The sequence below is a fragment of the Chinchilla lanigera genome, unplaced genomic scaffold (assembly GCF_000276665.1).
Source record: "Chinchilla lanigera isolate Chin_1 unplaced genomic scaffold, ChiLan1.0 scaffold00004, whole genome shotgun sequence".
NCBI lineage: Eukaryota > Metazoa > Chordata > Mammalia > Rodentia > Chinchillidae > Chinchilla > Chinchilla lanigera.
In genome coordinates, this window is record NW_004955405.1 from 1,047,147 (window position 1) to 1,070,867 (window position 23,721).

General features: G+C 35.6%; 1 protein-coding gene across 1 annotated transcript in view; it reads left to right on the forward strand.

The window, feature by feature from the left end:
- Mmrn1 (multimerin 1) overlaps positions 1-23,721 on the forward strand; it is a 49,202-nt gene that overhangs the window by 3,486 nt on the left and 21,995 nt on the right. Inside the window, exons 2-4 of the mRNA XM_005374253.2 lie at positions 11,236-11,355; positions 13,764-13,870; positions 23,577-23,690. Of these exons, the coding sequence (XP_005374310.1) occupies positions 11,236-11,355; positions 13,764-13,870; positions 23,577-23,690 (341 nt within the window). The remainder of the gene's footprint in view (positions 1-11,235; positions 11,356-13,763; positions 13,871-23,576; positions 23,691-23,721) is intronic.

Sequence of the window (23,721 nt, forward strand, 5' to 3'; positions counted from 1 at the left end):
ATTCATATATATATATTCAATATATATTCTGAGTGAATATATATATATATATATGGGCCATAGCTCCAAAGGAAAAAGTTTCTGTCACAATTTCTTTATGCGGAGATTAAAAAACTTACCTCAGGTCCCTTGGCTAGCAAACCTCTAGACAAAGTTTCAAAGCCAAGGTGGCTGGTTTCCGAGTCTCGGTACTTAACTCCTATAGTGCACTCCCTCATCACATACAGGTTAACATCCCAACTGGGAAAATAAAAGTGAGTAGTTCCCTTCCTGCTTATGAGCCTTCAGAGGCGGTTGGATTCCTCCAGAATGGAGTCTGTATTCCTTAGCAAGTGAGGCATGTACCCTTCACCTACCTCTTGCCTATTTCCTCAGCCTCATCTTGTGCTATTTTCTGCATATTTAAGTTTGTAGTTCTCAGATCCAAAGTGTGTTGTTTGAGAAATCAATCTACTTTTCTTCCTAGCTTGTCTCTTTCAATAGCATGGTCTACATTTCCTATCACCTACTGTTTTTATACCTCATAACAATACTTCCTCAATAATGATACTTTTACACCTCATACTACTTCTTCAGTAATAACATTTTGTACCTCATAATGATACATAATAAGGCACCTTCTCACCTGCTAAGTTAGTTGACCCTTCTAAATGCTCCTATGACTCTCCGAATTCTACTGCACTATGACAGCTTATAATAATAATGAATTTGCTGTTTCTTTGCTTGTTGGGTCATATTTTTGGTGATAAAAATATCTCTGGCTTACATTAGGTTAATAATAAATACTTAACCAGGCTGAATGTGAAATATGAGAGTCAGTGTATAAATATAGAGAAGAATTCTTCCCAAGGAAATATTTTTTCATGAATTAGTCTAGTTGATTTGATGTAAATTCATCATATTTTCCTCCATCTATCACTGTTAGAATTTTATAATAATTCTTAAAACAGAAAAAAACACTTCTAAGATAGGTTCATTTTTACAGGATTACTAGGACATATTTTTGTGACTTCTTGTATTCTCTGTCATTTTTGCACTGCAGACTCTTAGCTACACTGGACTTGTGGTTTCCTGTCTGGTAAATTGAGTGTTCATAAGTGACCAAGCACTTTCAAGTAGGATACACAGAAGAAATTAGGATTAGTATATCTGTGTGTTGAACCAGTATTTGCTGAACACCTAGTATGTTCCTAGCACCATTGTTGTGCCAGTAGTAAAATAGTGGATAAAAACTCCTTCACGCTGCACCTCCATGAGCCTCCAGCAGGCTGGGAAGGATAGAAGGAAAAACACTAATTCATAAGTGCTGATGTTGAATGAAATAGTGGGGGAGACTCTGAATGAAGCTGATGAGAAGGGGAATGGTTTGCTCGTCCTGAATGGAGTCAGTAACCCTTGCCTGAGAGGATAATAAGTAATGAGCTATTCAGACAACTCAACTGCCTACTTCCCCCATAATCCGTACTCTCTGCACATGCATATGGTAATCTACCATCTCAGTGAATGGTAGTTCCATAACTGGAAATCTTAGATGTATCTTTTACATTTTTCTTTCCCTTATCTAATCTATTAACAAGTTCGACCCTCCATTATATTCCAAATCCCTCGGCTTCTTTCCATCTTAGCTACCAAAATCCTGTTCCTGGTCATCATCGTCCACCACTAATCTCTTAACTGATCCACATCCTTCCAATCTAGCATCTCATAGTCTATGGTCCTTGCAAGAGAGAGATTTTTAAATATTTAAATCAGATGAATGCATTTCACTGAATGCAATACTTCATTATCCTAGGTTACACACTATTTTAGATATTAAAAGAAGAAAAACAATGACATCTACTCAGAATTTTTAGATTTATTTATCTTTCAGACTTTAGGATTTTTTTATCATATAGCATTCTTTTGCAAATTTGAAAATGCAAATGAAAGGGATTAAGGTGTTTCTGACACAGTGGCAACAACTACTAACTGATAGTGACTAAAAAATACCATTGATTTCAAAATACATTCGTGATTCACAGAGAAGGGTGCCTTAAATCTGTAAAATTAGGCTTCTCACCCTGGCCACAGTCTACACTCACTTCACGTCATTTCCTGCGGGCGCACTGGCCTTCGGTCTGCGCAATGATCATGTCAAGTTGATAGGCGTCTCTAGGAAACTCCTCTCTTGCTGGGAGCCTCTTCCTTCAGGGTTCAGGTTGAGGGACTCCCCTACTTGCAGTTTCAGCGCTAATGAGCCCTCCTCAAGAAGCCGTCTCTGACCATCTACTGTGAAGTTCTCCATCCTCCTGCTCATTATTCCTATCTTATCACCCTTATTTCTCTTGCAGCATTTATTTCAAATTATTCAGACTATGCAGACAATGGCTATAAATATAAATTGGGGGAAGTACTAGTGGATAGAAATGTATTAATTCACAGATGTGGATGATACTGAAATAGACCTATAATCATAATTAGAGCAGTTCTACTATTTTATGGAGGAGGAATGGAAGATGCCTGAGAAAGAGCCACAGAAGGGCCAGACAAGTTAGGAAGAAAATGAGAAATACGTGGTGTCAGAGCAAAGATAAAGAACTACTTTAGAAAGGATGCAAGTGGTCCACAGGATGGAATTCTGCTAAAAAAAATTGACTTCATTCAGTCGAATGAAGACTGAAAATATCCGTGAGTAACATAAAGATAGGTAGTTGTGTGAGCTCTGTGCTCTGAACGGGTGGAAGTTTGAAAGAAGGTGGAAAAGACTGGACAGCTCTGTTAAGAAGATTTCTTTTAAATTTTGTGTTCAATAAAAAGAAGAGGAGAGATATAGATCAAAGCTATTCCACTTTTTTATTTTTCATTTCATTTTTATTCTTATTTTATACACTGACTGGTCAGAAATATGTCAAAATGTTCACCAGAAAGGCAAAACAAAGATAAAAGCTGAAAAACAAAATGAATTTCTTTTTATTTTACTGAGTGTCACGATCATTGCTTTTAGAATTTCATTTGTTATATTTTTCTACATTCTGTATAATTTGTTTTGTATACAAAGATGTGGGTTAAGGTAATGATTCATGACTTCAAACATACTATCGCAAAGGATAAATTCTACATACCTTTTTAGTAGGCTACTTGCAAATTTAAAAGTTTAATACTTAAAAATGTTTTTTGAAAGTTACAAACCTAAACCATTAAATTATTTCTGCTATTGTAATACTCACTTTTCTTCTTGTTTTGTGTGAATTATGAACAGTTTTAGATGCAAAAAATCTGATCAGTTAAATTCATGTGTTTTTGTTTTTGTTTTTGGTACCGGGAATCAAACTCATGACCTCAGGTGTACTAGGCAAGCACTTATGCCGCTGAGCTATATCCATGGCCCAAATTCATGTATTTTCAAAGTTATTATGAGGCTTAATGATACCCAAAGACAATTATTTTTACTTCTTGTAAAATTCTAAAGAGAAGTATGCTATTATATTAAAGAGTATTTTTGGTATCTTTGGCAAATAAATGTATTTGTTATATCACTGCCCGTGAGACTAAACACTATGTAAATTACATTCTGTTTCTCAATTTTTCTCATGAGTCATTCACTTTTTATTCTCTATTGCTACTCTGTTACTATTGCACATATAAATATGTATTGCATTTTATATGCCAGAACTTAACAAGTGCTTATTCAGGCCAAGTAATGCTTCTCGGATTATAAGATGATAATTTTAAAAATGTATTTGTAGTTGCAAGAGCTAAGAGTCAGTTCAAAGAGATAGCTAGACCCAGTATGGAATTAAACCTCACACACGCATTAGCCTGCCTTTGCGGTCTGCACTCTGGGAAAGCCTGACACCTACTGGAACAGAAACAGATTACAGTGCCCTGAACAGACCGAAGGGAGAAATAAGTAACATAGGGTTAGGTAAAGGGAAGCAATCTATACAAAGGGTTGCTTCCCAGGCTGACCATATGAAAAATGACTTAGAAAAATGCATACGTTACATACTTAATTCAATGGATCACTTTTAAAAAGTACTATCTTTGGCTTTAAAAACTGAAACTAGATTGAATAAAAAAACTTGAAGGATACCCTGGGATGGGGACCCATTTAGCTCATTCTCCTACAAATTTACTTTAAGAATATTATATATAGACATTAGTCTGTGGTTCTTTAGACGTTATAAAGTTATCTATCACTAAAAACTCAATTACAGTCATCTCACTGTGTCCACTCCAGAAAGCAAATTAACGATGCCTGACAAAGATTTTAATTGCAAAAGTTGGTATGTAATAAAAGTGTTTCTTTTTAAAGCCTAAAATTAAATTATCAAAAGTTCCCCATGATCTGAGCTTTGCATTGTTGCTTTTTGCATTTCTGTTTCATATATTAATTCATTTCTATGATTCTTTTGTAAAACTAATACTTTATGTTTTTGAGACAGGGTCTCACTATGTAGCCCAGGCTGGCCTTGAACTTGCAGCGATCCTCCCGCCTCCGCCTCCCGAGTGCTGGGGTTACAGGTGTGCACCACCTGGCCAGGCTAAACTTGAATACTATATAGGATTTTGTAAAAGAATGAGCTATGACTGCACAGACACTGTACAAGAAATGAACCACAAAATTTATCATTTCTTTATCTAAAAATAAAGTATCCATTTTCTTAACAAAATAATTATTGAAATAAACTAGACTTTTGAAGTATTAGCTGAAATTAAATATAATAAATCCAGCACTTCCTTGAAGAATGGCTTACATGCTTAGGATATTTTATTAACTGTAAATCCTTGCTTCACATTTCTATAATTTCTTCATAGTATATGTCTCTTGGGTTATTTTCTCATTTATGACTAGTGAATAAAAGTAAATTGTAGTCTTTCAGATTAATAATTTGACAAAGGACTGTTTTCCACTTTGATTAAACAATAAAAATTGTAGTAAGATATTCAATAACACTTTGGCATTATTTATACGCATGGCTTCTGAAGGTTAAGAAGATATCTTGAACAGTCTATTCCTCCAGAGGGCCAACTTCATCATCTAAACTGAATGTAAAGGATGATGATTGCTTTCTGTAGTGGTTTTCTGGAAATTATTATTGACTTAAAACATAAAAGCAATTATGGATAAGATGAATGATGATTAAAACGAATTTATTGGGTAATTAAAAGAAGCACAAAAAGAGAGCTTTGTCTTTATACATGAGGGAAAAATATGGTAGCCACACACTTCGTAAAAAGCCCACTTAACTATCTGAATCATTTAATTCTTAAGAGCAGTAGCAGCAGCAAGTGGTTGGATTCTGGTAATTCCTTCAGTCTCAAACAATTCTGTGAAGTAGATAATATTATCCTTCCCTGTAAAGAAGAAAAAAGCACATCTAGCAGACAGGGCAATGGACGACAGATTGTAGAGCCAAGATCCAAAAACAGACAGCCAAGCTTCACACCCGCCCGCTCTGGGACTGTGTGTGACACATTAACCACTATGTCTGTGACTCTATTCAAGGAATATGTTCTTGCATATTTTCCTTTGCTCATGGCTGTGGCCCCATCCCTTAAGCCCTCCTTCCTCTTTATTCCACAATAGAAAAACAAGCGCCACAAATATAAACTCCCTTTTTATTCGCCCCCTGTGTGAGGTAAAGGGAATGAAGTCTTGTCCACCGTGGCATCCTGCATCACTAGAAGTGGTTTTCTAGTTCAGGTCTACAGAGTTGGAAAAAGTGCACATTTACGACAGCTATGGTAGTGAGAAATTCCTCACTTTTCTTCCCTCCCCTTTCCTTCTTTTTCCCTAACTCTTTTTTGTACCTTTTATCTTTTGATTCTCTTTTTATTTTTTTCTCTGTTTCTTCTTCAGTTCAGCTCTCTCTAATTTTCGCAAGAAGCATACAAAATTATTATTTATGGCTTCCCATAGCATTTACCAGTATGGACGTAGGTATATTTCTTTTTTTTCTTTTTTTGTTTTTTGTTTTTTTCTCCGGTACCGGGAACCGAACTCACGACCTTGCGCTTGCCAGGCAGGCGCTTTTGCCGCTGAGCTAAATCCCCAGCCCCCTAAATCCCCAGCCCCCTAAATCCCCAGCCCCCCGACGTAGGTATATTTCTAAGTACGTATGTATTTACTTTTGTTCTGCCAAAATTGATCACATTAATCATCTTTAAGTGTGCAATTCGATGGCAATAAATATGGTCATGTTGCTCTGAAGCCATCAGCACCGTCTACACCTAGAATTGTTTTTTGTTTTCACAAAGTGAAGGTTTTTATCTATCAAAAAATAGTCCCCATTCCTCCATCCTCCTAACCCCTGGCAACCACATTCTTTGTTTCTGTGAATTTAACTACTCTAGATCTTATCACTGATCTGGAATTGTACAGTATTTGTCTCTTTGTGACTAGTTTATTTCACTTAGTCTAACACCTTTAAGGTTTACTTATGTTGTAAAATCTATCAGATTTTCCATGTACCATTTTATGGCTGAATAGGGTTTCATTTTCTTAGTGAATGTATTTAAATATTATCTAATATATAAATATAAAGATATAAATATATATACATATATATAATGTCCACCATCTATATATAGAGAGAGACAGACAGACAGACAGAGACAGACAGACAGAGACAAAGTGGTCTTTTTTTCATTCGTCCATTAATGACATAGGTTACTTCTATGTTTTGGCTGTTGTGCTAAGGAGAACATTTACTCTGGTGGTGCTATTTAAAGTCTATTCCTTTTTTTCAGTAATTTAAACCATATATTTATCCATAGAGATTTAAATGAATATTGGACAAAGTGAACCTTTTTTTGAATATTTCCCTCCATGCTGACTACCATCAACAAAAATAGATTTAAGGTACAATATTGCTTTTAAACTTCTGTTTTCCTTTTAAAACAAACTGCTAGTTGAGAGTGGTTATACACACCTGTAATCCCAGCTACTCAGGAGGCTGAGGCAGGAAGAGAGCAATTTGGAAGCTAGGTAGGGAACAGAGAGAGACCCTGCTCCAAAAACAAACAAACAAAAATAACATAAAATTAAATTAAATTAAAAAGTACTTTTTACTACTGTATATAAAGGTAAAAAAGAAGGAATTATGTTAGAATTATATGAAGAACTTGAGAGTGAAATGAGCAAGTTGAACTTGCAAAAGCAGTAAATATGTGTCATTAAAAATGCAAGACTATCTTTGGTATATTTAGGGTGTGTTTATCCCACTTATTATCATTGAACTGGTGAGGATTTAATCACTGTGTACTTGAGTTTAGTATACGATGATATACAACATTGTCATTTTATCATTTTGCTATTGGTAATTGTGAAACTTAGTTATTTTAAGTATTTCCGTATAGTCATTATCTTATAATTAAGGATATAGGGCTCTTCATGTGATAAATTAGTGATAATATGAATGAGTTATTTCCTTATAAAGGATTAATTAATATATTTCTTTCTAAATCCCACCAGAGACTTGGGTTTTCCTGAGGCATGTATGAATTATTAATACATGTATATGTTCTTGTCATCTATAATTCATACTCATTTTTAGGTACAAAGCAAAGAAATGGGGTCATTTGTAATATGACAGTTTCTTGAGTCAGGGAGGCCTGGCTGGATATTAGGTGAGAGGTGGAAACGACCAGATCAGCCTATTTCATTTTCCTCTTGTTCCTTTTTGGATTTCTGAATTCATCTCTGTGCAAGATGACAGAACAAAAGGTCTTTCAGTGTGTAAGGCCTCTCCCAAACATAAAATCTTTTCCAGTTTTGCAGGGAAATTGCAGGCCACTGGCTTGATTGATGCAGGGATTTTGTTCGTTTCCCTTTACCCTAATGAGCCTCCTCGGGATACTTTTTTGTGATGTGACAGTTCAAACCATGGGTTACCAGTGCGGAAGTTTAAATATTTAGGCTCATAGAGACTGAATGACAAGCAATTTATTCATTTGAGTTCTAAGGACTAGCATAACTGAACTGTTAGCGCTTAGATTGCTGCCCTTTATTTCTCACAGACAATATCCTGTGCTGTCCTTATCTAAAAGCATCCTTGTTGATCCGGTCAAGAAGAGTTAATATGATTGGGCTCTGACTTCATTAATGAAATTTTTTCTTAATTTTGTCTTTTCATCTTCCTTCCCAAAAGATCAATATGAAAAATAAACAGCAGATTATTTACAAGTCTTTTGTTCATTTGTGACAAACAAGCCTTTGAGTTTCACAAGTCCTAACAGAACATTCTTCATCTTGTTTTATGTGTGCAGCGAGCCAGGCTTTTACTCATAACCACAGATATCTGCTTCTCCCTAGACCAAACCTCTAACTTACAACTTAGAAAATCCAGAGAATCAATACAAGCAGTTTTCAGTACATGCTGCTGCACAAAAGCTAAAGAGTTGTTGCCTTAGAGAGATCCCGCAGGCTGCGGGATGCAGGGTTATGACCCCATGGAAGCTGAACCCTTCAGAGTCACTGCTGTCCATCCACCACCATCAGTCCCGACAGCTACAAAGCATTTCTAGGTTTGAGCAAAATACTTGTCAAAGATCGTTGTATTTGCCTTTAAGATGCCTGTTACGATTTGGCCATGCTTAATTTAGTATTTTTTTAAACCCATATTTTCAGATCATTTTGTTTTTAAAGTATATTTCTATTTTAACACCCTTGATGAGCTTATTTCATCAGTAGCAAAAACCTAATTATGAGTCCCACCAGGGGCTCTTCTGCTGTGGGTAGTTCTTTGAAGTTGCACTGGATTAACAATTGCTGGGCCATGAGCTGTCTGATCTGCTGCTGCTGCTGCTGGTTTGCCTCGTCAACTATTTTGGTCATGAGATTATTTTATCATTTTGGATTTTCAAAGGTAGCTGTGGACGACATTGCCATTTTCTCTCACAGAGAAAACCTATTTTTTCTTTTCAAAGCTCCAAATATATACTCATGGTGCTGCATCTATATTTTCCTTCTCCCCTCTCCACTTTCGTTATCATTTGTCAAATACTCACGTGACAGACAAGTTGTCAGTGACTAGGATCATCATGGGATTTGCGTGGGAAATCTAGGTTTTTAAAAAATATCACTTTATTATGATCCTCTTAATTTTGAGTCTCTGCTATTTTTATTTTTTGTTTTTCTCAATTCTTTTGTATTATTTTTCCCTCAAATTTCACCATACTTGAACAAAATGTGCCAACATATCCTTTTCTCTCCTTAAGGACCTTGAATTTTTAAACACCTCATCCAGAGGACCCTCACACAATGTTTAGGTGAATGCGTTAGATGAATGACAATATGGAGGGATTAAATCAGGCTCATTAGCATAGCCTTTTCCCCCTGCTTTTTGTTTGTTGTTTTCTGAAATTTTTGTTTACTATACTGAAGTAAAGTTTTCCTTTGAGTTGACCCTTTAGGAATTCACTGGGTTTCTTAAGTATGAGGGCTGGCTTTCATAATCAAATTTAGAAAATGTTTCCTTTTTATCAAATATTCATTTTGCCCCCCACCCCCCGCTAGAAGTCTAACTGCGCAGTTGTAGACCACTGGAGTTCTTACTCATTTAATGTTCTCTGCTCTGTCGTACAGTGTAGATGGCCTCTACTGTCCCATCAAGTTCATTGGTCTTAATTTTTGCAGTATCCAGAACTCAATTAGCACATTAATTTTTAACTTATAAACTGTATATTTCTTGCCCTGGTCAATGGGGAAATGTTTTAGTCACTGTTATATCTGGTTCGCCTCTGCTTTTTGTTTCTTTGCTCGCTTTTTCTATTAACTGGAGTTTTACTCCATATCCGGGTCCTAGTTTCTTGCTTCTTGCACCTACTTTTGTTTGTTTCTTCATGCTGAGCATTGCGGATACTGTAATTCAGTGTCTGAGTTTGGTTGTCTGCATGCAAAATACAGTGTTCAACCCGAGACTCAGGAGGGCCCTTGTGTTGACTTAAAGTGATGCCTCTGCCTCTCCCACTTGTTTCGTGGTTTCTCCTCCTCAGTAGCTGGGCTCACATCTGTTTCCTTCACCAGGTGTCCTCTCTTTCCAGCGATACTTGGCCCTCGAATGCAGTTTGAAAACTGTTCCAGTCAGGAAGCGAAACCGAAGGGGCATTTCCTGTCCAGTGTGTCTCTCTCTGAAGGATCATGGGAACGTGTGGTCCAACATCTGAGAACTGCTGTTTTACGTATCTTGACAAAATTCATAGTTTTTACCATAAGGTCTACACAGGATCAAAGGGTTTGACCTACTCTGCTACAGCCAAAGACAGAACTATCCAAATTTCATGTTTTTAGTTTATTATTGAAAATTTATAGACGAAGCTGTTTTAAAATGTATAAAACTACAGTAAAAATACCTTTATTGTACAGATTAATTTGAGGAGAATTAACACACTTTCATTGACTTTTCCCTTCTGTTAACATGATTTATTACATTTTTTGAAATGTTCTTCTTTAATGCTTTAAATTCTTATAAATTAATTAGGGGGGGCTGGGGATTTAGCTCAGAGGCACAGCATCTGCCTGGCAAGCTCAAGGTCATGAATTTGATTCCCGATACCGGAAAAAATAAATAAATAAATAAATTCTTATAAATTAAATCTTATGCTTCTGTTGCATCTATTTTAAAGTGTATTATTCATATTATGATTTTTACATTTGTTATTGGTACGTAGATATATAATTGATCTTGTGAAATTAGTTTACTTTGTTATTAATTATGTAAAATTTTATATTACAGTTACCTTCCTGGACTCTGTTTAGTTGTACTCTGCCCCTAGAATATTTTGTTCTTGTCATGTATGATCATATCATCTGATGCTAATAATAGTTATTATTTACTGTTTTAAACTATGCAACATTTATTTACTTATATACTATTACACATTATATCTTACTGTACATTATATGAAGCAATAGACCTAGATCTGAGACTCTTATTTCAGTACTAATGTTAATATCTGATTCAAAAGCAACCTTGAATTTTGAAACCTTACAGCTAAAGAGTATAGATTTTGGTTTTAGTTCAGTTTTTTATATTTTTATCATTGCTAGTTTCTTTATTTTCCATGAATATAACAATGTGGAATATGCCAGTTTTCATCTCTTATTCTATCATATTTTAAAGCTAGATATCAGTGTTTCAGGGTATCTGATCTATAATATTGGCAGAAGTCAATATAAGCCTAAAAAGCTGTTTGGATGAAAAGAATAACCGCTGACACTGATTTTTCTAACAGTGCCGATTTCTCCCTTAGGAACTGGTGTGCTTATGTACACACCAGGCTGTCTCCCACTGTGATTCTGGACAACCAGGCCTCTTTTGTGGCAAGTGGGAGAGGACCCTGTGCCTGGACCAGTGGGTCCTGTCCTCAGAGGTGGGTAACATTTCTTCAAAAGAGCCACTGCCTGCTCCATAATCATTTGTGGTTGGGAAAATAAATTAGTCATCCCAGATACATACATGAGGTAGGGTCAGGGGAGTGTCATCACATTAGATTAGATACATGGCCTGCAGTAAATTAAAATGCAGATGCTAATACTTGTATCATAAGATTATTTTAAAGGATCACATGTGATAATACAGCATCCTTGACCTCTTGTCTTGTTCGTTGTGAAAGTTCAGTATGTTAGCCCTCATGCTTACTTCTGTTCCTACAGTCATCATTACCTTCATTGCACCACCTTACCAACAAGCCTTTCTTTTAATTCTTTATAAAATACATGCACAATTTTGAAGACTTATTGATAATGGTTTTTCATGCTGGGTCAGAGAGGAGTCCAAACATAACTTGGCTCATATTCTAACAAATGAAAAGCCATTAATTGCAATTATGCACAGTAAAGTGGTTAAGTGGGGTCTTTCTTCTTGCATCTGTTTTATTGACCCTTATTATTTGGCTTTCGTGTTTTTGTAAAATCTGTAGCATTGTGCTAAAATGTAGGACCGGGCACTTGAGATTTTCTCTGAATTTATGTAGTCACAGTAGCTCAGCTGGAGGTATTTCTGAAGAGCCTTCAACACAGGCTAGAATTGCTATTCAGGCCATGATGGCTAATGTTATGCAAATTGTCATACAAATAGCTCAGTAAGTGAACCTGACACATCAGCAATCTGGAACAGTGCACAGTAAGAATACATAAAATCAAGGTGTTTCTTAGCCCCTCGAGGACCAGCTAAGGGTCACGGTCCAGAGAACTAAGCACATCTTAGGGATTTGGGGGAGCTGAGCTCCAGTTCTACTTTCCCTATTTATGCCCTTTGTGGCAATTTCCTTGCCAACATGACACACAGAATGTATTGTTCTTTTTTCAACAATGAAAATATCACCACGTTACTCCTATTTCTATTGCCTTTCTGGATTCAAGGTGAGCTTATCTTTTGTTTTTTCTTGAAGCTACCGAAAGTATCTTTTTTGAATGTATTATCTTTTTATAATTTGGATAGTTCTCTCCATTCGTTATTTCAGTACTTACACAGTATTTGTTGCTTTGCCTTCTATGTCTGAACTGCATACAACGGATACTCATTTACCGAAGCAGGAACACCGACCCCATCATGATTCAACAAACTTGGAACAAAGTCCATTTCAAACTGCCTTACTTCCCACTTAGCTTCAGCAATGGGACTGGAGATATTTCACTGGGCAGAGTTGTACATTGAATGTAATTTATTGAAAGAATTGTAGGTGAATAATTTAATGTGGTTTCAGAGATGGAAAGAACCTGGTAGCTCATTTTGCATCTGAGGAATAACACTGGACATACTAAGTTACTTGCCATGTTAAAGCAGGCATTGAAACCCCAGTATCCTAAAGCCCAGGGTGTGGGAAGGCGCTTCTCTTAGGTGTTCATGACGACTCCTACGGAGGGTTGTACGCGTGGCTCACCCCCATGACACTAGTTACATTCCACTTTTATTTCTGTAGGTATAGGACTTTGGACAAGTCTGTTTTTCAGATTCCTCATTAGCAAATGATATTAGTTTATCATAGGATTAATATGAGGATTAAGCAATGTAATATATACCTATTTCATAGACTCATTCGATAAACATCATGTATACATTAAACTCATATGCATAAGAATGACGAAGCAAAATTATGTTTATGACATATTTATAGATAAACAGCCTGTAATTTAGTACTGTTCACTAATTATAATCATGATATGAAATGTTATAATTCATTTCTAGTCTGTAATTTTATCTTAAAAATAATTCTCTTTCTCACTCTCTCTCTCTCTGAAATACTATATGACATGAACAGTAGTAGTATTTTAAAATTCCAAATTTTAAAATTTGGAAGATGAAGTAGAGATTGAAAATGACAGTGGTTATCCTACTTTTAGTTAGATCACTAATATCTCATTTGTTTCAAGTTGTTCAATGTTGAGAAAATGATCTTTTTAAGTGTAATAGTATAGGAAATAATAAGAATTGAAATAGAATAAGTTATCCTTATAAGTTCTTTCCAACTGGAATTGAAATAAATTCTAACAGATTAAGCTAAACATTCTACAGGGTAAAAAATAATACCTTTAGAAAATATAATGACAGGTACTAATGTAAAATTACAATATACTCACTAATGCTTTTTATAGTATATTGAAAGACATCTAAGTTTAGCAGTTTTGAATATAATATTGATGATGAAGATGAGTATTATAACAGCTTACACTTACTAAATTCTAATTTGGGCATTGTTCCAAATACCTTATATTTATAATTCCAATTCTGATTGATAATTTAAATAATCTATTTCTCCCCAAATGCTCTCCTTTCTAGAGCTCAGAGGATACCTAATCCTGTGTACAGGATGCAACATAAAATCGTTACCTCATTGGAATGGAAGTGCTGTCCTGGATACAGTGGACCAAATTGCCAGCTAAAAGGTGTGCTCTGATAGGAATTTCATAATAGTAATTAGAAGCATAAAAAATTTGAAGAATAAGCAGTTGATTCCTGTGAGGAAAAGAGCTGCATTTTCCTTATGAACAAAGCTAAACTAACATGTAGCCAAAGTATTAGAATTATATTTTTAAATTTTCCTGATTTGCAAGCTGTTTGAGCACCCTAACACCTTAGAAGCTATCCTGTAACTTCTCCCGACATCATTTGCTCAGTTTCACAGGATGAGTAAAGAGTACTTGGAAACCTGACTGATTATCTCCCCTGTTTTTAACCAGGTACTACAAAGATATGGCTTACTAAAATATGAGATGTACAATTTTATTTTATTAACTAATTAGAAGTGACTATGTAAAAATAACTTCCCTTAATTTTATTCTAATTTAATTATTTTAAGTGACACAGTACATGAGTAAAATGACATGGTAAAGAATATACCACATATGGGGCTGGAGATTTAGCTCAGCAGCACAGTGCCTGCCTGGCAAGCACAAGGTTGTGAGTTTGATTCCCGGTACCAGAAAAAAAAATTTAAAAAAGAATATACCACATATGCAATGAACAGATTTTTAAATCCTAATGGAGTCAAATATTTCAACTGAGATTTTCAGGATTTTCTGGCAGCAAGACTGATCAAACACATGGTAACTCACAGTGGCCTACCATTCATGTGATTATTATTTTGCTTTGGGCTTTACACAGGTTTCTTTTGAAAAATAAGATGTGGCACCAGCATGCATATTTTAAATGAATGAATATTACAAGAAAGACCATTAGCAGTGGTAGGGAATTCAATCAACAGTGAAAGAGACTGTGATTAAAAATTAATATGTGTGGAGAAGCCATTTTGATTCACATTATGAGAAAGAGAATCATAGAACAAGAGCTCTAGGACACTTGCAGTTTAGTTAAGGATATTATATACGGTTTTGTTAGCTCATACAGTGCAAATCTGTAGGCAAATTTCTCTGCAGTGCTATTTGTTCTGGGTCTGACTTGAATTTCAGAGATGATATAAAATACCATGCATTTCCAGGCTGTAGCATGAATACATACTGCATTATTAATCAGGTAAAATAAACTTCTCAAGATAATGTGATCCATATTGAAAATATCTGGAAATGAGGTGATACAATATATTCTAAAAAGATCCAAGTGTAACCCTGCTTTCAAAGGATTTCTGGTTTCCATGAGTTGCACAAATACATTCACCATATTAAATATATTTATTTCTTATCCATACTTTTAAATAAGTAAAAATTCTAGACAGCACTTGTATTTCTAAGGTTTACATTTCTCTTCTTATATGAAGAATGATACCTTCGGAATGTTAGTGCCATTACTATTTTTTGCAGTTTCAAATGTGTGTTTGCAGAGTGCCTCTCCAGAAATGTAACATGCTGGTACACACAAGATTGCCTATAAGGGGCCGAATGTACATAAGTGGCAGGGAGCAAGGTCTTTGGGTCAAAGACCATCGTGGGTCTCAGTGAAGAGACTGCTATTTCTCCGCACTTCAGGCTTTTATACATGTTGATCAATTCTTAGTCTGTGATAGCCTATGTACATAAAAAAGAAGAACTTTCGTAGAACTTCAACATTGTAAATAAGCAGAGTATTTGACAATTTTGAATATCTACAACCTACTACATACTTCTTTTTCAAGGTATTCTATCAAATATTTAAATCCTAATCAGGTGGTTCTAGCTTCAGTTGCTTAAGGACACCTTGTGTTATCATTAAAGCATCTTGTGAAGAGCTTTGTTTCCGGATTTACAAATTTTTGTCTTAATTCAAACTGACAAAAATGTCCCTCAACAGATGTGCTTACGACCTTGCTGTCGCAGTCACATAATTGCAACTACTCATAATTCAGATGTCTGCTGATTACACGGCTGGGGAAAGATCTCTTGTTCTGTGGCTCCCTACAGTACTTGACCACCCTTCTCTTCAGTGTTATGGTAGTCCATAAAAACCGCTGAATTTTTTATGAGTGCAACTGATGCATTGGTAGAAACAAGAACTACTGTGTCCCTTTGTCACAGAACCATTCTTCATTATCTCTATCCTGAGGGCTTTTCTCTACATTTTCCCTTCTGATAGCTGCCCAATTACATGCCAAGTCTCCTCTGCGCTTTCTATCACACTTTGTAAATGTGCCACTAGTCTTTTATTCTCCTACGGCAGAGGAAATTATCATCTGTAAAATAAGCAATGTTCGACAGCACTGTCCATTCTGTCTCATATGACAGGCTGCCTCACAAGGCGCAAGAATAATCACTTAGGCTCACCTGTTCTTTAAATTTCTTCTGAGATCTTGAGAATGCAGAATAACCTGGTTGGTAGCCACCACGACAACTATTTCAGGGTGAGTCCCTTAAAGTGTCAGAAAATTATTTTATTCATAAAAAATTTGTAGAATACTACATACCCTGAACCAACGTGTAACACAAGCAAAGTAAATTCCATGACAGGAAACGACCATTTCCTTTGATTTTAGATAATAGTTGGAAAAAAATCTTTTAAATGTGTAAGAAACATTAATAGTTTGGGAATGAAAGAGAGCTGTTAGGTGCTGGAATCTTTTTCTCCTTTTTCTCCATTTTTCTTCCTCTGTCCTTTTCTTGTCCTTTTTCTGTACCTTCGTCCTCAGACTCTGATGAGAAATGTTTTTCATCACAATCCCCGGGGAAATTTTTTCTGGTATCTTATTGAACCATATTTTTATCTGCCACATACGCATTATATCTATGGCTCAGATAATCAAAATACTCTAGTTATAGTTGTAGATGACCCTATTAAAATAGTTCTACTATGAAAAGGAAACCAGTTTTTAAAATGTCTAAGTGAATAGAATATTACTGAAGACAGGTTAATTAAATGCAATATCAAAATATTAGTACTGGTTTGTTTTACATTTGTAATGTCTTTTGGGTGCCATGCAAGTTTGCTTTCAGAAAGGAATCTAGTTTTGTGAAATGGTTTTCAAGGCATTTATACTTATTTTGTGAAATTTGCAATTATGCACCTTTCCAGTAGATGTCTCTAAAATATTCTTAAGTAAGACAAAACTGTGGCTTGCTTTAAGGACACACAGAAAAGAAACTGAAGTTCAAATAGTGTTACATTAGAAAAGATGATTAAGAAAAATTTTTTCCAGATCTTTTTTATTAGTATATGTCAGCTAATACATTCATTTAGGGGAACTGCTACATATACATATACAAATTTGTTTTCCTAAAAACTTCTTTTTAACCCAGATTTTCTATAGAAGAAAACATATTTTATAAAGTTACATTTTATAGACATAAATATTATATATGCTGATATATAAATGCTGAAAATATGAGAATATGCATAACTTTTGAAATAAACCAATCCCTACTATATTTTATAAATATGACAGATTTTTACAAGTGCTATGAAACAATTCAAATTATAAAACAAGTACTGGAGCAAATATTTTAAATATGAGGCTTTTGCTGTAAGACTATTTTTAAATGTATTTCAGTAATAGGAATGAAAGTTCTAGTGTTAAAGAGAGGTGAAAAAAAATCTATATTCTTGTATCTTTTTTTGTTTGTTTGTTTGTTTTTGGTTTTTTTTTCCGGTACCAGGAATCGAACTCACGACCTTGTGCTTGCCAGGCAGGCGCTGTGCCGCTGAGCTAAATCCCCAGCCCTATATTCTTGTATCTTTACATATTTAGTTCTTTCCAGAGGTGTTTACTGCATTCCTTTTTAGAAAGGACATTACCTCTTACGAGCACCTCGCTAAGTAACATTACCGTACATCTCGTTAAGCACTGCCCCTGAAGCTTTGTTGCACAAGCTGTTTAGTTCAACTTCACTGGTAAATCTGTACCTGTGTACTGAGCATTTTCTGTGCAAGTATCCACTTTCTATTAGAGAAGCAGCTGGAGATCTGTCTTGTCAAGCCACATAGGAAGGCTTTCTGGCACTAAGGGGGAGAAAGCAAGCATGCTCATTACTGAGTTGCCATTAATGACTTCCTCCATATGGCTCAAAGACCTGGAAGGAAAAAAACACTTTCAAATAAAACCTGTCTAATTTTTAAAAAGTACCTAGTAAGGAAGCTGGAGCTCTTGCTCTTGATACTTGCTGACCTTGCTTCTCTAAGTCCTTGATCTGCCAAGGTCAGAGTTTTCACTGCAGAGAAAAGGGGAAGTTCTTACGTTGTCAGATAAGACAAAAGAAGCTCACTTTTAAAACTATGTCACATTTTAAAACATCTGAGCTGCGTAAAATGTTTAAATCTTATTATTTAAATAAATGCTCTCTGTCCCTGCACCTACAACTTGGAAAAGGCCAAGAAAAAGAGACTTGGAAATGTGCACTCAACAGAACAAAGCAAAGGTCTGTGCTCAGGTGAAAAGGTAACAGATTGCTTGGAAAACCTAGAATCAGTAGCAGTCTTCGTGGTGGAAAATACATCTGTGGAGACAGAAAGATTGTAAATGAAGGAATAAAGGAGCATCGATGAACAAGGCTCTTCATCACATGAGAGTAACTGACTCCACGGTCAGAGATCCTATCGAGTCTTTGTGGCCAAGAGCTAAGTCCTGTGCAATAAACTGGAGTGAATGCAAGTATTGAACTCCAGTTGACAAACAGAGCTAGGAAAAGATAATGTGAACTATTGAGTTTGTAAAACAGGCATTTCAAGTTTTAACAGACTTGGCAGGGACCCCATCCAATGAACTGAGTAGGACAAAGGTTCGTATGACAACTGGATCTCAGAGATCTTTGTGTAATGTTTCATAGGTATTCATTTGGGTAAATTTTCTTATCTAGTCTCTCTCTCCTTTTTTCTCTCTCTCCTTTTCTCTCTCTCTCTCTTTCTCTCCTTCTCTCCTCTCTCCTCTCTCCTTCTCTCTCTCTCTCTCTCCTTCTTTCTGCCTCTCCTCTCTCTCCTTCCCTCTCTCTCTCTCTCTCTGTGCATGCATACACACATGTACACAAAGGAGAAAATAGGAAAAGAAATAGGAGAGGAAGAGGAATAGGAGAAGGAGGAGGAGTAGCTGGAGGAGAAAAGGAGGAAATGGGAGAGGGAGTACTTTAAATCTTCCCAGCTGAAATTTGAGAGGGAGAATTTCAAGTAATAATTTTTCTTTACTACCCAGTCCAGGAGAGAGAGAGAGAGAGAGAGAGAGAGAGAGAGAGAGACAAAGAGATAGAGACAGAGAGAGAGAGAAACAGAGACAGAGAGATAGACAGAGAGACAGAGAGACAAAGAGAGACAGAGACAGAGAGAGAAATGTAGCTTTCCCATTCTTTAAAACATACCAAGTGAAATATGTTATAATTTCTGTATTAAATATACAATATGCATTGTTGTATAGACAACGAAATGAAAAGAACTGATTTCCTTACAATATTGGAATTTCAACCAAAGCTTCACTATAGTAAAGCATTAATAAAGTATTTTGAACTCCTGAGAATAATTTCCAAACCAAACCAATCTGCCTTCTGATTTTGAAGACAAGGTGGGAAAGAGCAGGGATCATATTCAGTTATCTGCTAATTCTATAAAATCAGTTACTGAATTAATCAAACAATAAGAATGCATTGAATATTTTTGAATGAATACATGTAATAAATTTAATATAAAACTATATACCAAAAAATAGTGTGTTGGTTAATTTTCTCTCGTTGCTGAAACAAAATACCCAACACCCAAAATTAAGGAAGGAAAGCTTTATTTAGCTTACAGTTTGTGGAGGCTTCAGTCCACACTTGGTTGGCTCTGCGGCAGAAGATAGCAAAGCAACAAGAGCAAAGGGGGGAACGGCAGCAAGCAGCCTCTTTCCCTCCCTTACATTGTAAACAGGCTACCCCCACCTAAGGGGCGTGTAGCTCTCACATAATCTCCATGCTCTCCTCTTGCACAGGCTCAGGATGTATACAAAGTAAGCACCCTGGCTTCCTGCTGAGTCACTTAGACAAACCTCTAAACTCCCCAGGTTGACACAATGTATCAACCATAACAAATAACATAACACAAATATCTCATATTCTAATAGTTTCTAAATAATTTATTGATTTCTCCCAAGTGTTAGTGTCCTTTTCCTTGTGACATGGATACTACCCAAATAATGTCACTTGCTGAGAGATGATTTGATGTAGCAAACTGTTTCAATCTCCTTTAAAGACATTCCCATTTATTTTAGGCCATTGGGTGACAGGAGCTCTTTTGAAATAATACATAAACATGAAAACTTCAAAAATACACATTTGCTTCAAGTAGAATACATAGTTTTCAAATATATATTTTAGTACATATGAAATTTAACAAGTGGTTCAACAAGGGATGTAATTTATAAAAATATCTTTATAGCCGTAGTATCATGGGTTGCCACTGATATTCATACCTTTTTTGTGCTTATTATTTTAATCTCTAGTATGTTTTCGGTCTCTCGTGCTCTGTCTCTCTCATCTGTATTTATTCTCTTTGTTTTATTATATGTATGGCAGTAAATATGAAGCTCATCTAGAAAAGACTTGTGTGATAACATATTTATCATTATTTCTGTCAGACAACTGAAAACAGTAACTTATAATTCCAAAATGTTAAAAACTCAGAAATTTATCTAAAATTTCACCTGAAACTCCTACCTTACTCTCGCACTGTTATTCTACTGGGTCTATCTGGTTAAAATATTCAGTACCTTTTAAAGTCTGCAACTTTCATGAAAACATTTTGTTCTTTAGTGTTCTTTATGATGATATTATTAATTTAATGATAAAGATGTTTTTCCTTCTAATTTCTTGAGGTAAAGGAAAGCAATTGCTTTTACATCTTAATGTTTATATTTCAAGTAAATTTTGAAAATCCTTTGTGCAAGAAAGCTCAAATGCCATTAATAATATTTTAAAACTTTATTTGACTTTTATAAGTTGACATGAACAAGTTTGATCATTTTGTTAGCTACCTGTTCTACAAAAAGTAGTAGCATGAAACTGATTTATGTTAATATACCTATATCAGAATAATTATATTAAGTTTGATAATAATTATCTCTTCTAAAATGCTCTATCATTTCAAATATAAACAATGTTTAAAATTCTGATATTTTCTAAGTGTTTTATTTTTTATTAACACTATTCGCTATTGTATTTTTAAAGTTTTTTTTTAATTATCTCACCATCATCAAACCATTACTTCAAAAGGTTCACTTTCATTGAAAGATGTTATTAGTAAAAAATGCTTATTTTGTGAAATGAAATTTATAACGTTCTTTATTTTCCTCTATATTATTAATGATTGCAGGTGAACCTTAGTATAATGTAAATGCAGTTGTGATGAAAAATAAGTGTAGTAATTTTGATTTTAAATAATACATATTTACAGCATTATTTGAATCTAAAATTTCTATATCTTTTTTGTTGTTGTTGTTGTTTTGGGTTTTTTTCTGGTACCAGGAATCGAATTCACGACCTTGACTTGCCAGGCAGGCACTGTGCCGCTGAGCTAAATCCTCAGCCCTAACATTTCTATATCAAATAAAAATAACATACTAATTTTTATTGAAAATCAAACAAATTTTCATTTCATAAACACAACTTGTTTCATATTGATTTTCTTTTGGTGTTATTTTACACTGTGTATACTGAGAAGTTTTATAGTAATTAATTTTTGCATGTCATTACCTATTCTAGTACTAGCCTCAATTCATAAAATTTCTATTTTTTCTTAGATTTGAAAAATTCACACTGATGATGTTGAAAAAAAGAGCTTTAACAATTTAAACTTCTTTCAGTGGTTTTAGTAACTCACAGTAAATTCCTGGGTTATAATTATCAAATAATAACACATTTAGAAGAATTAGGATGTTTGAGAAAATCAATTAAAGTAAGCACCAAATAACTCAGGAATTCCAGCACTACATCCATCGCAGGCAGAGGCAAACTGACGATCCTACTGAAACCCTGAATGCTTCCCAGCGTCTGTGTGGTGCATGGCCTGGGCCCAGCAAAATGCTAGTTCCAAAAAACAGCTGTGAGAGGTGCTGTGGTAGGAATTCCATTCCCCGTGTACCCTGCCAAATTCATCCTTTACAATGTAACCACAGTTAACGTAAATTAATAACAATTTTCTTCCACTGCTCAGAGAACAGAAAAGAGTGATTTGGGATACATCAGAAAACTTCACTTCTTTGTTGCTCAAACCCAATGTGCATGAGAACTATGAGCAGGGTTTGTTGAAATACTGACTGCTGTTCAGCCCTAGAGTTTCTTAAATTATTTGGTCGGTGGGGGCGGGGGATTGTTCTAGAAGCTGCAGGTCTAAAATTTCCCAAGGTTTGTTGCTGTTCTGATCCAGGCACTGTGATTTGAAAGTCAGCTCTACTCTCTAGTGACATTCAAATAGACAGACTTCAATAGCCAGAAAAAAACCTTATTATATTATCTAGCAGGAAGGCATGATAAAAAATATATGCAATAACTTCATAACTATATTTGGATGGACTAGTTTGAATTTAGACTCTGAGAAACTTATTGTGAGGACTTGGCAAAAATTTATGCTTTCCCCCACCCACCTCAGCCGCAGATAATTACACTTTCTCCCAAGCTGCATATTATTTCCTTCCACTGAATTAATAAAAAATTGTAGAGGACTTTATATAACACAGTGGAGGAAAAATGAAAAGGAAACAGTGGACATGAATCAAAATTCATTTATTTAGCTCAGTGCCCTGAAGAACAGGAATGCAAATTCAGTCTAACTAGAGAGACTCACCCAAATTAGTGCCAAATCTATTACACATTTTACACAGTAGAAAAACTCTAGTGTTATTGTTACAGCCACATATGCGTTAGGGAACATAATTAATATGTACCAGAGGTACAGAATTTTATTGGTACATAATTTCATATCAAAACAAGCCTCGCAGGACACCAAACACTTGTTTGCCCATGTCTGATATGAAACCTTCAATGAGTAAGTTTGTTCACTCAGACTCTGCATTACTTAATCTATTGACTTTTTAATGACTCTTCTCTTGAAATTGCTTGTCCCAGTGAAAAGTTACATTGCCACCTAACCTGTTACAGATTTGTGGGAGATGGAATTCCTTAAGATTAGGTATACAGATTTCTATTCTTATGAAATTGCACTGAGATGTGTTTGAAATAGTTTATTTTTACTTTTAGCCTACTAGAGACTGTGTATTTCTTAAAAACCTGGGAAGAGCCCACCCCAGTGGCAGTAGTAAAAGGCCTCTGTTTTCAGGCAGGAACCTGTAGACCCGCCCCCCCCTCATTTCCAGCAGGCACCAATTGGAAACTGCTTTGTTAAACAATCAGCTTTTGCGCCAGTCCACTTGTAAAGCTGCCGTAGATTTTAACATAGCAGATTTTAAATTCCACCAAATTACGCAGGCAGTTTACATCCCCTCCCCCTGCAAACTACGACCCATTTTTGCCTAAAGGAATTGTGAATAATTTCATCTTTTCCCAGGCAGAATTAGAGTCCTGCATTTCCAACTCCAACACTGTGTCACAGTCACACTGCCCTATGGAAGGGGCGGGGCAGCTTACTCTGCAATCATCCCAGCCATCATGCTTCAGTACACAAGAAAATGAATGTCAGCCACATTATAGCTCAGGACTGAAAAAATGAGGCTGTTCCATGCTTAACACTCTCTCCTTTTTTTTCCCTTCCATACAGCCCAAGAACAGCAGCAATTGATGCACAGCAACCAGGCCGAAAGTCACACAGCTGTTGACAGAGGAACAGGGGAGCAGACCCTGCTTCAGCAGCAGCAAGACTGTAGCAACCCAGGTCATGGATTGTAATTACCATCTCTCCAACC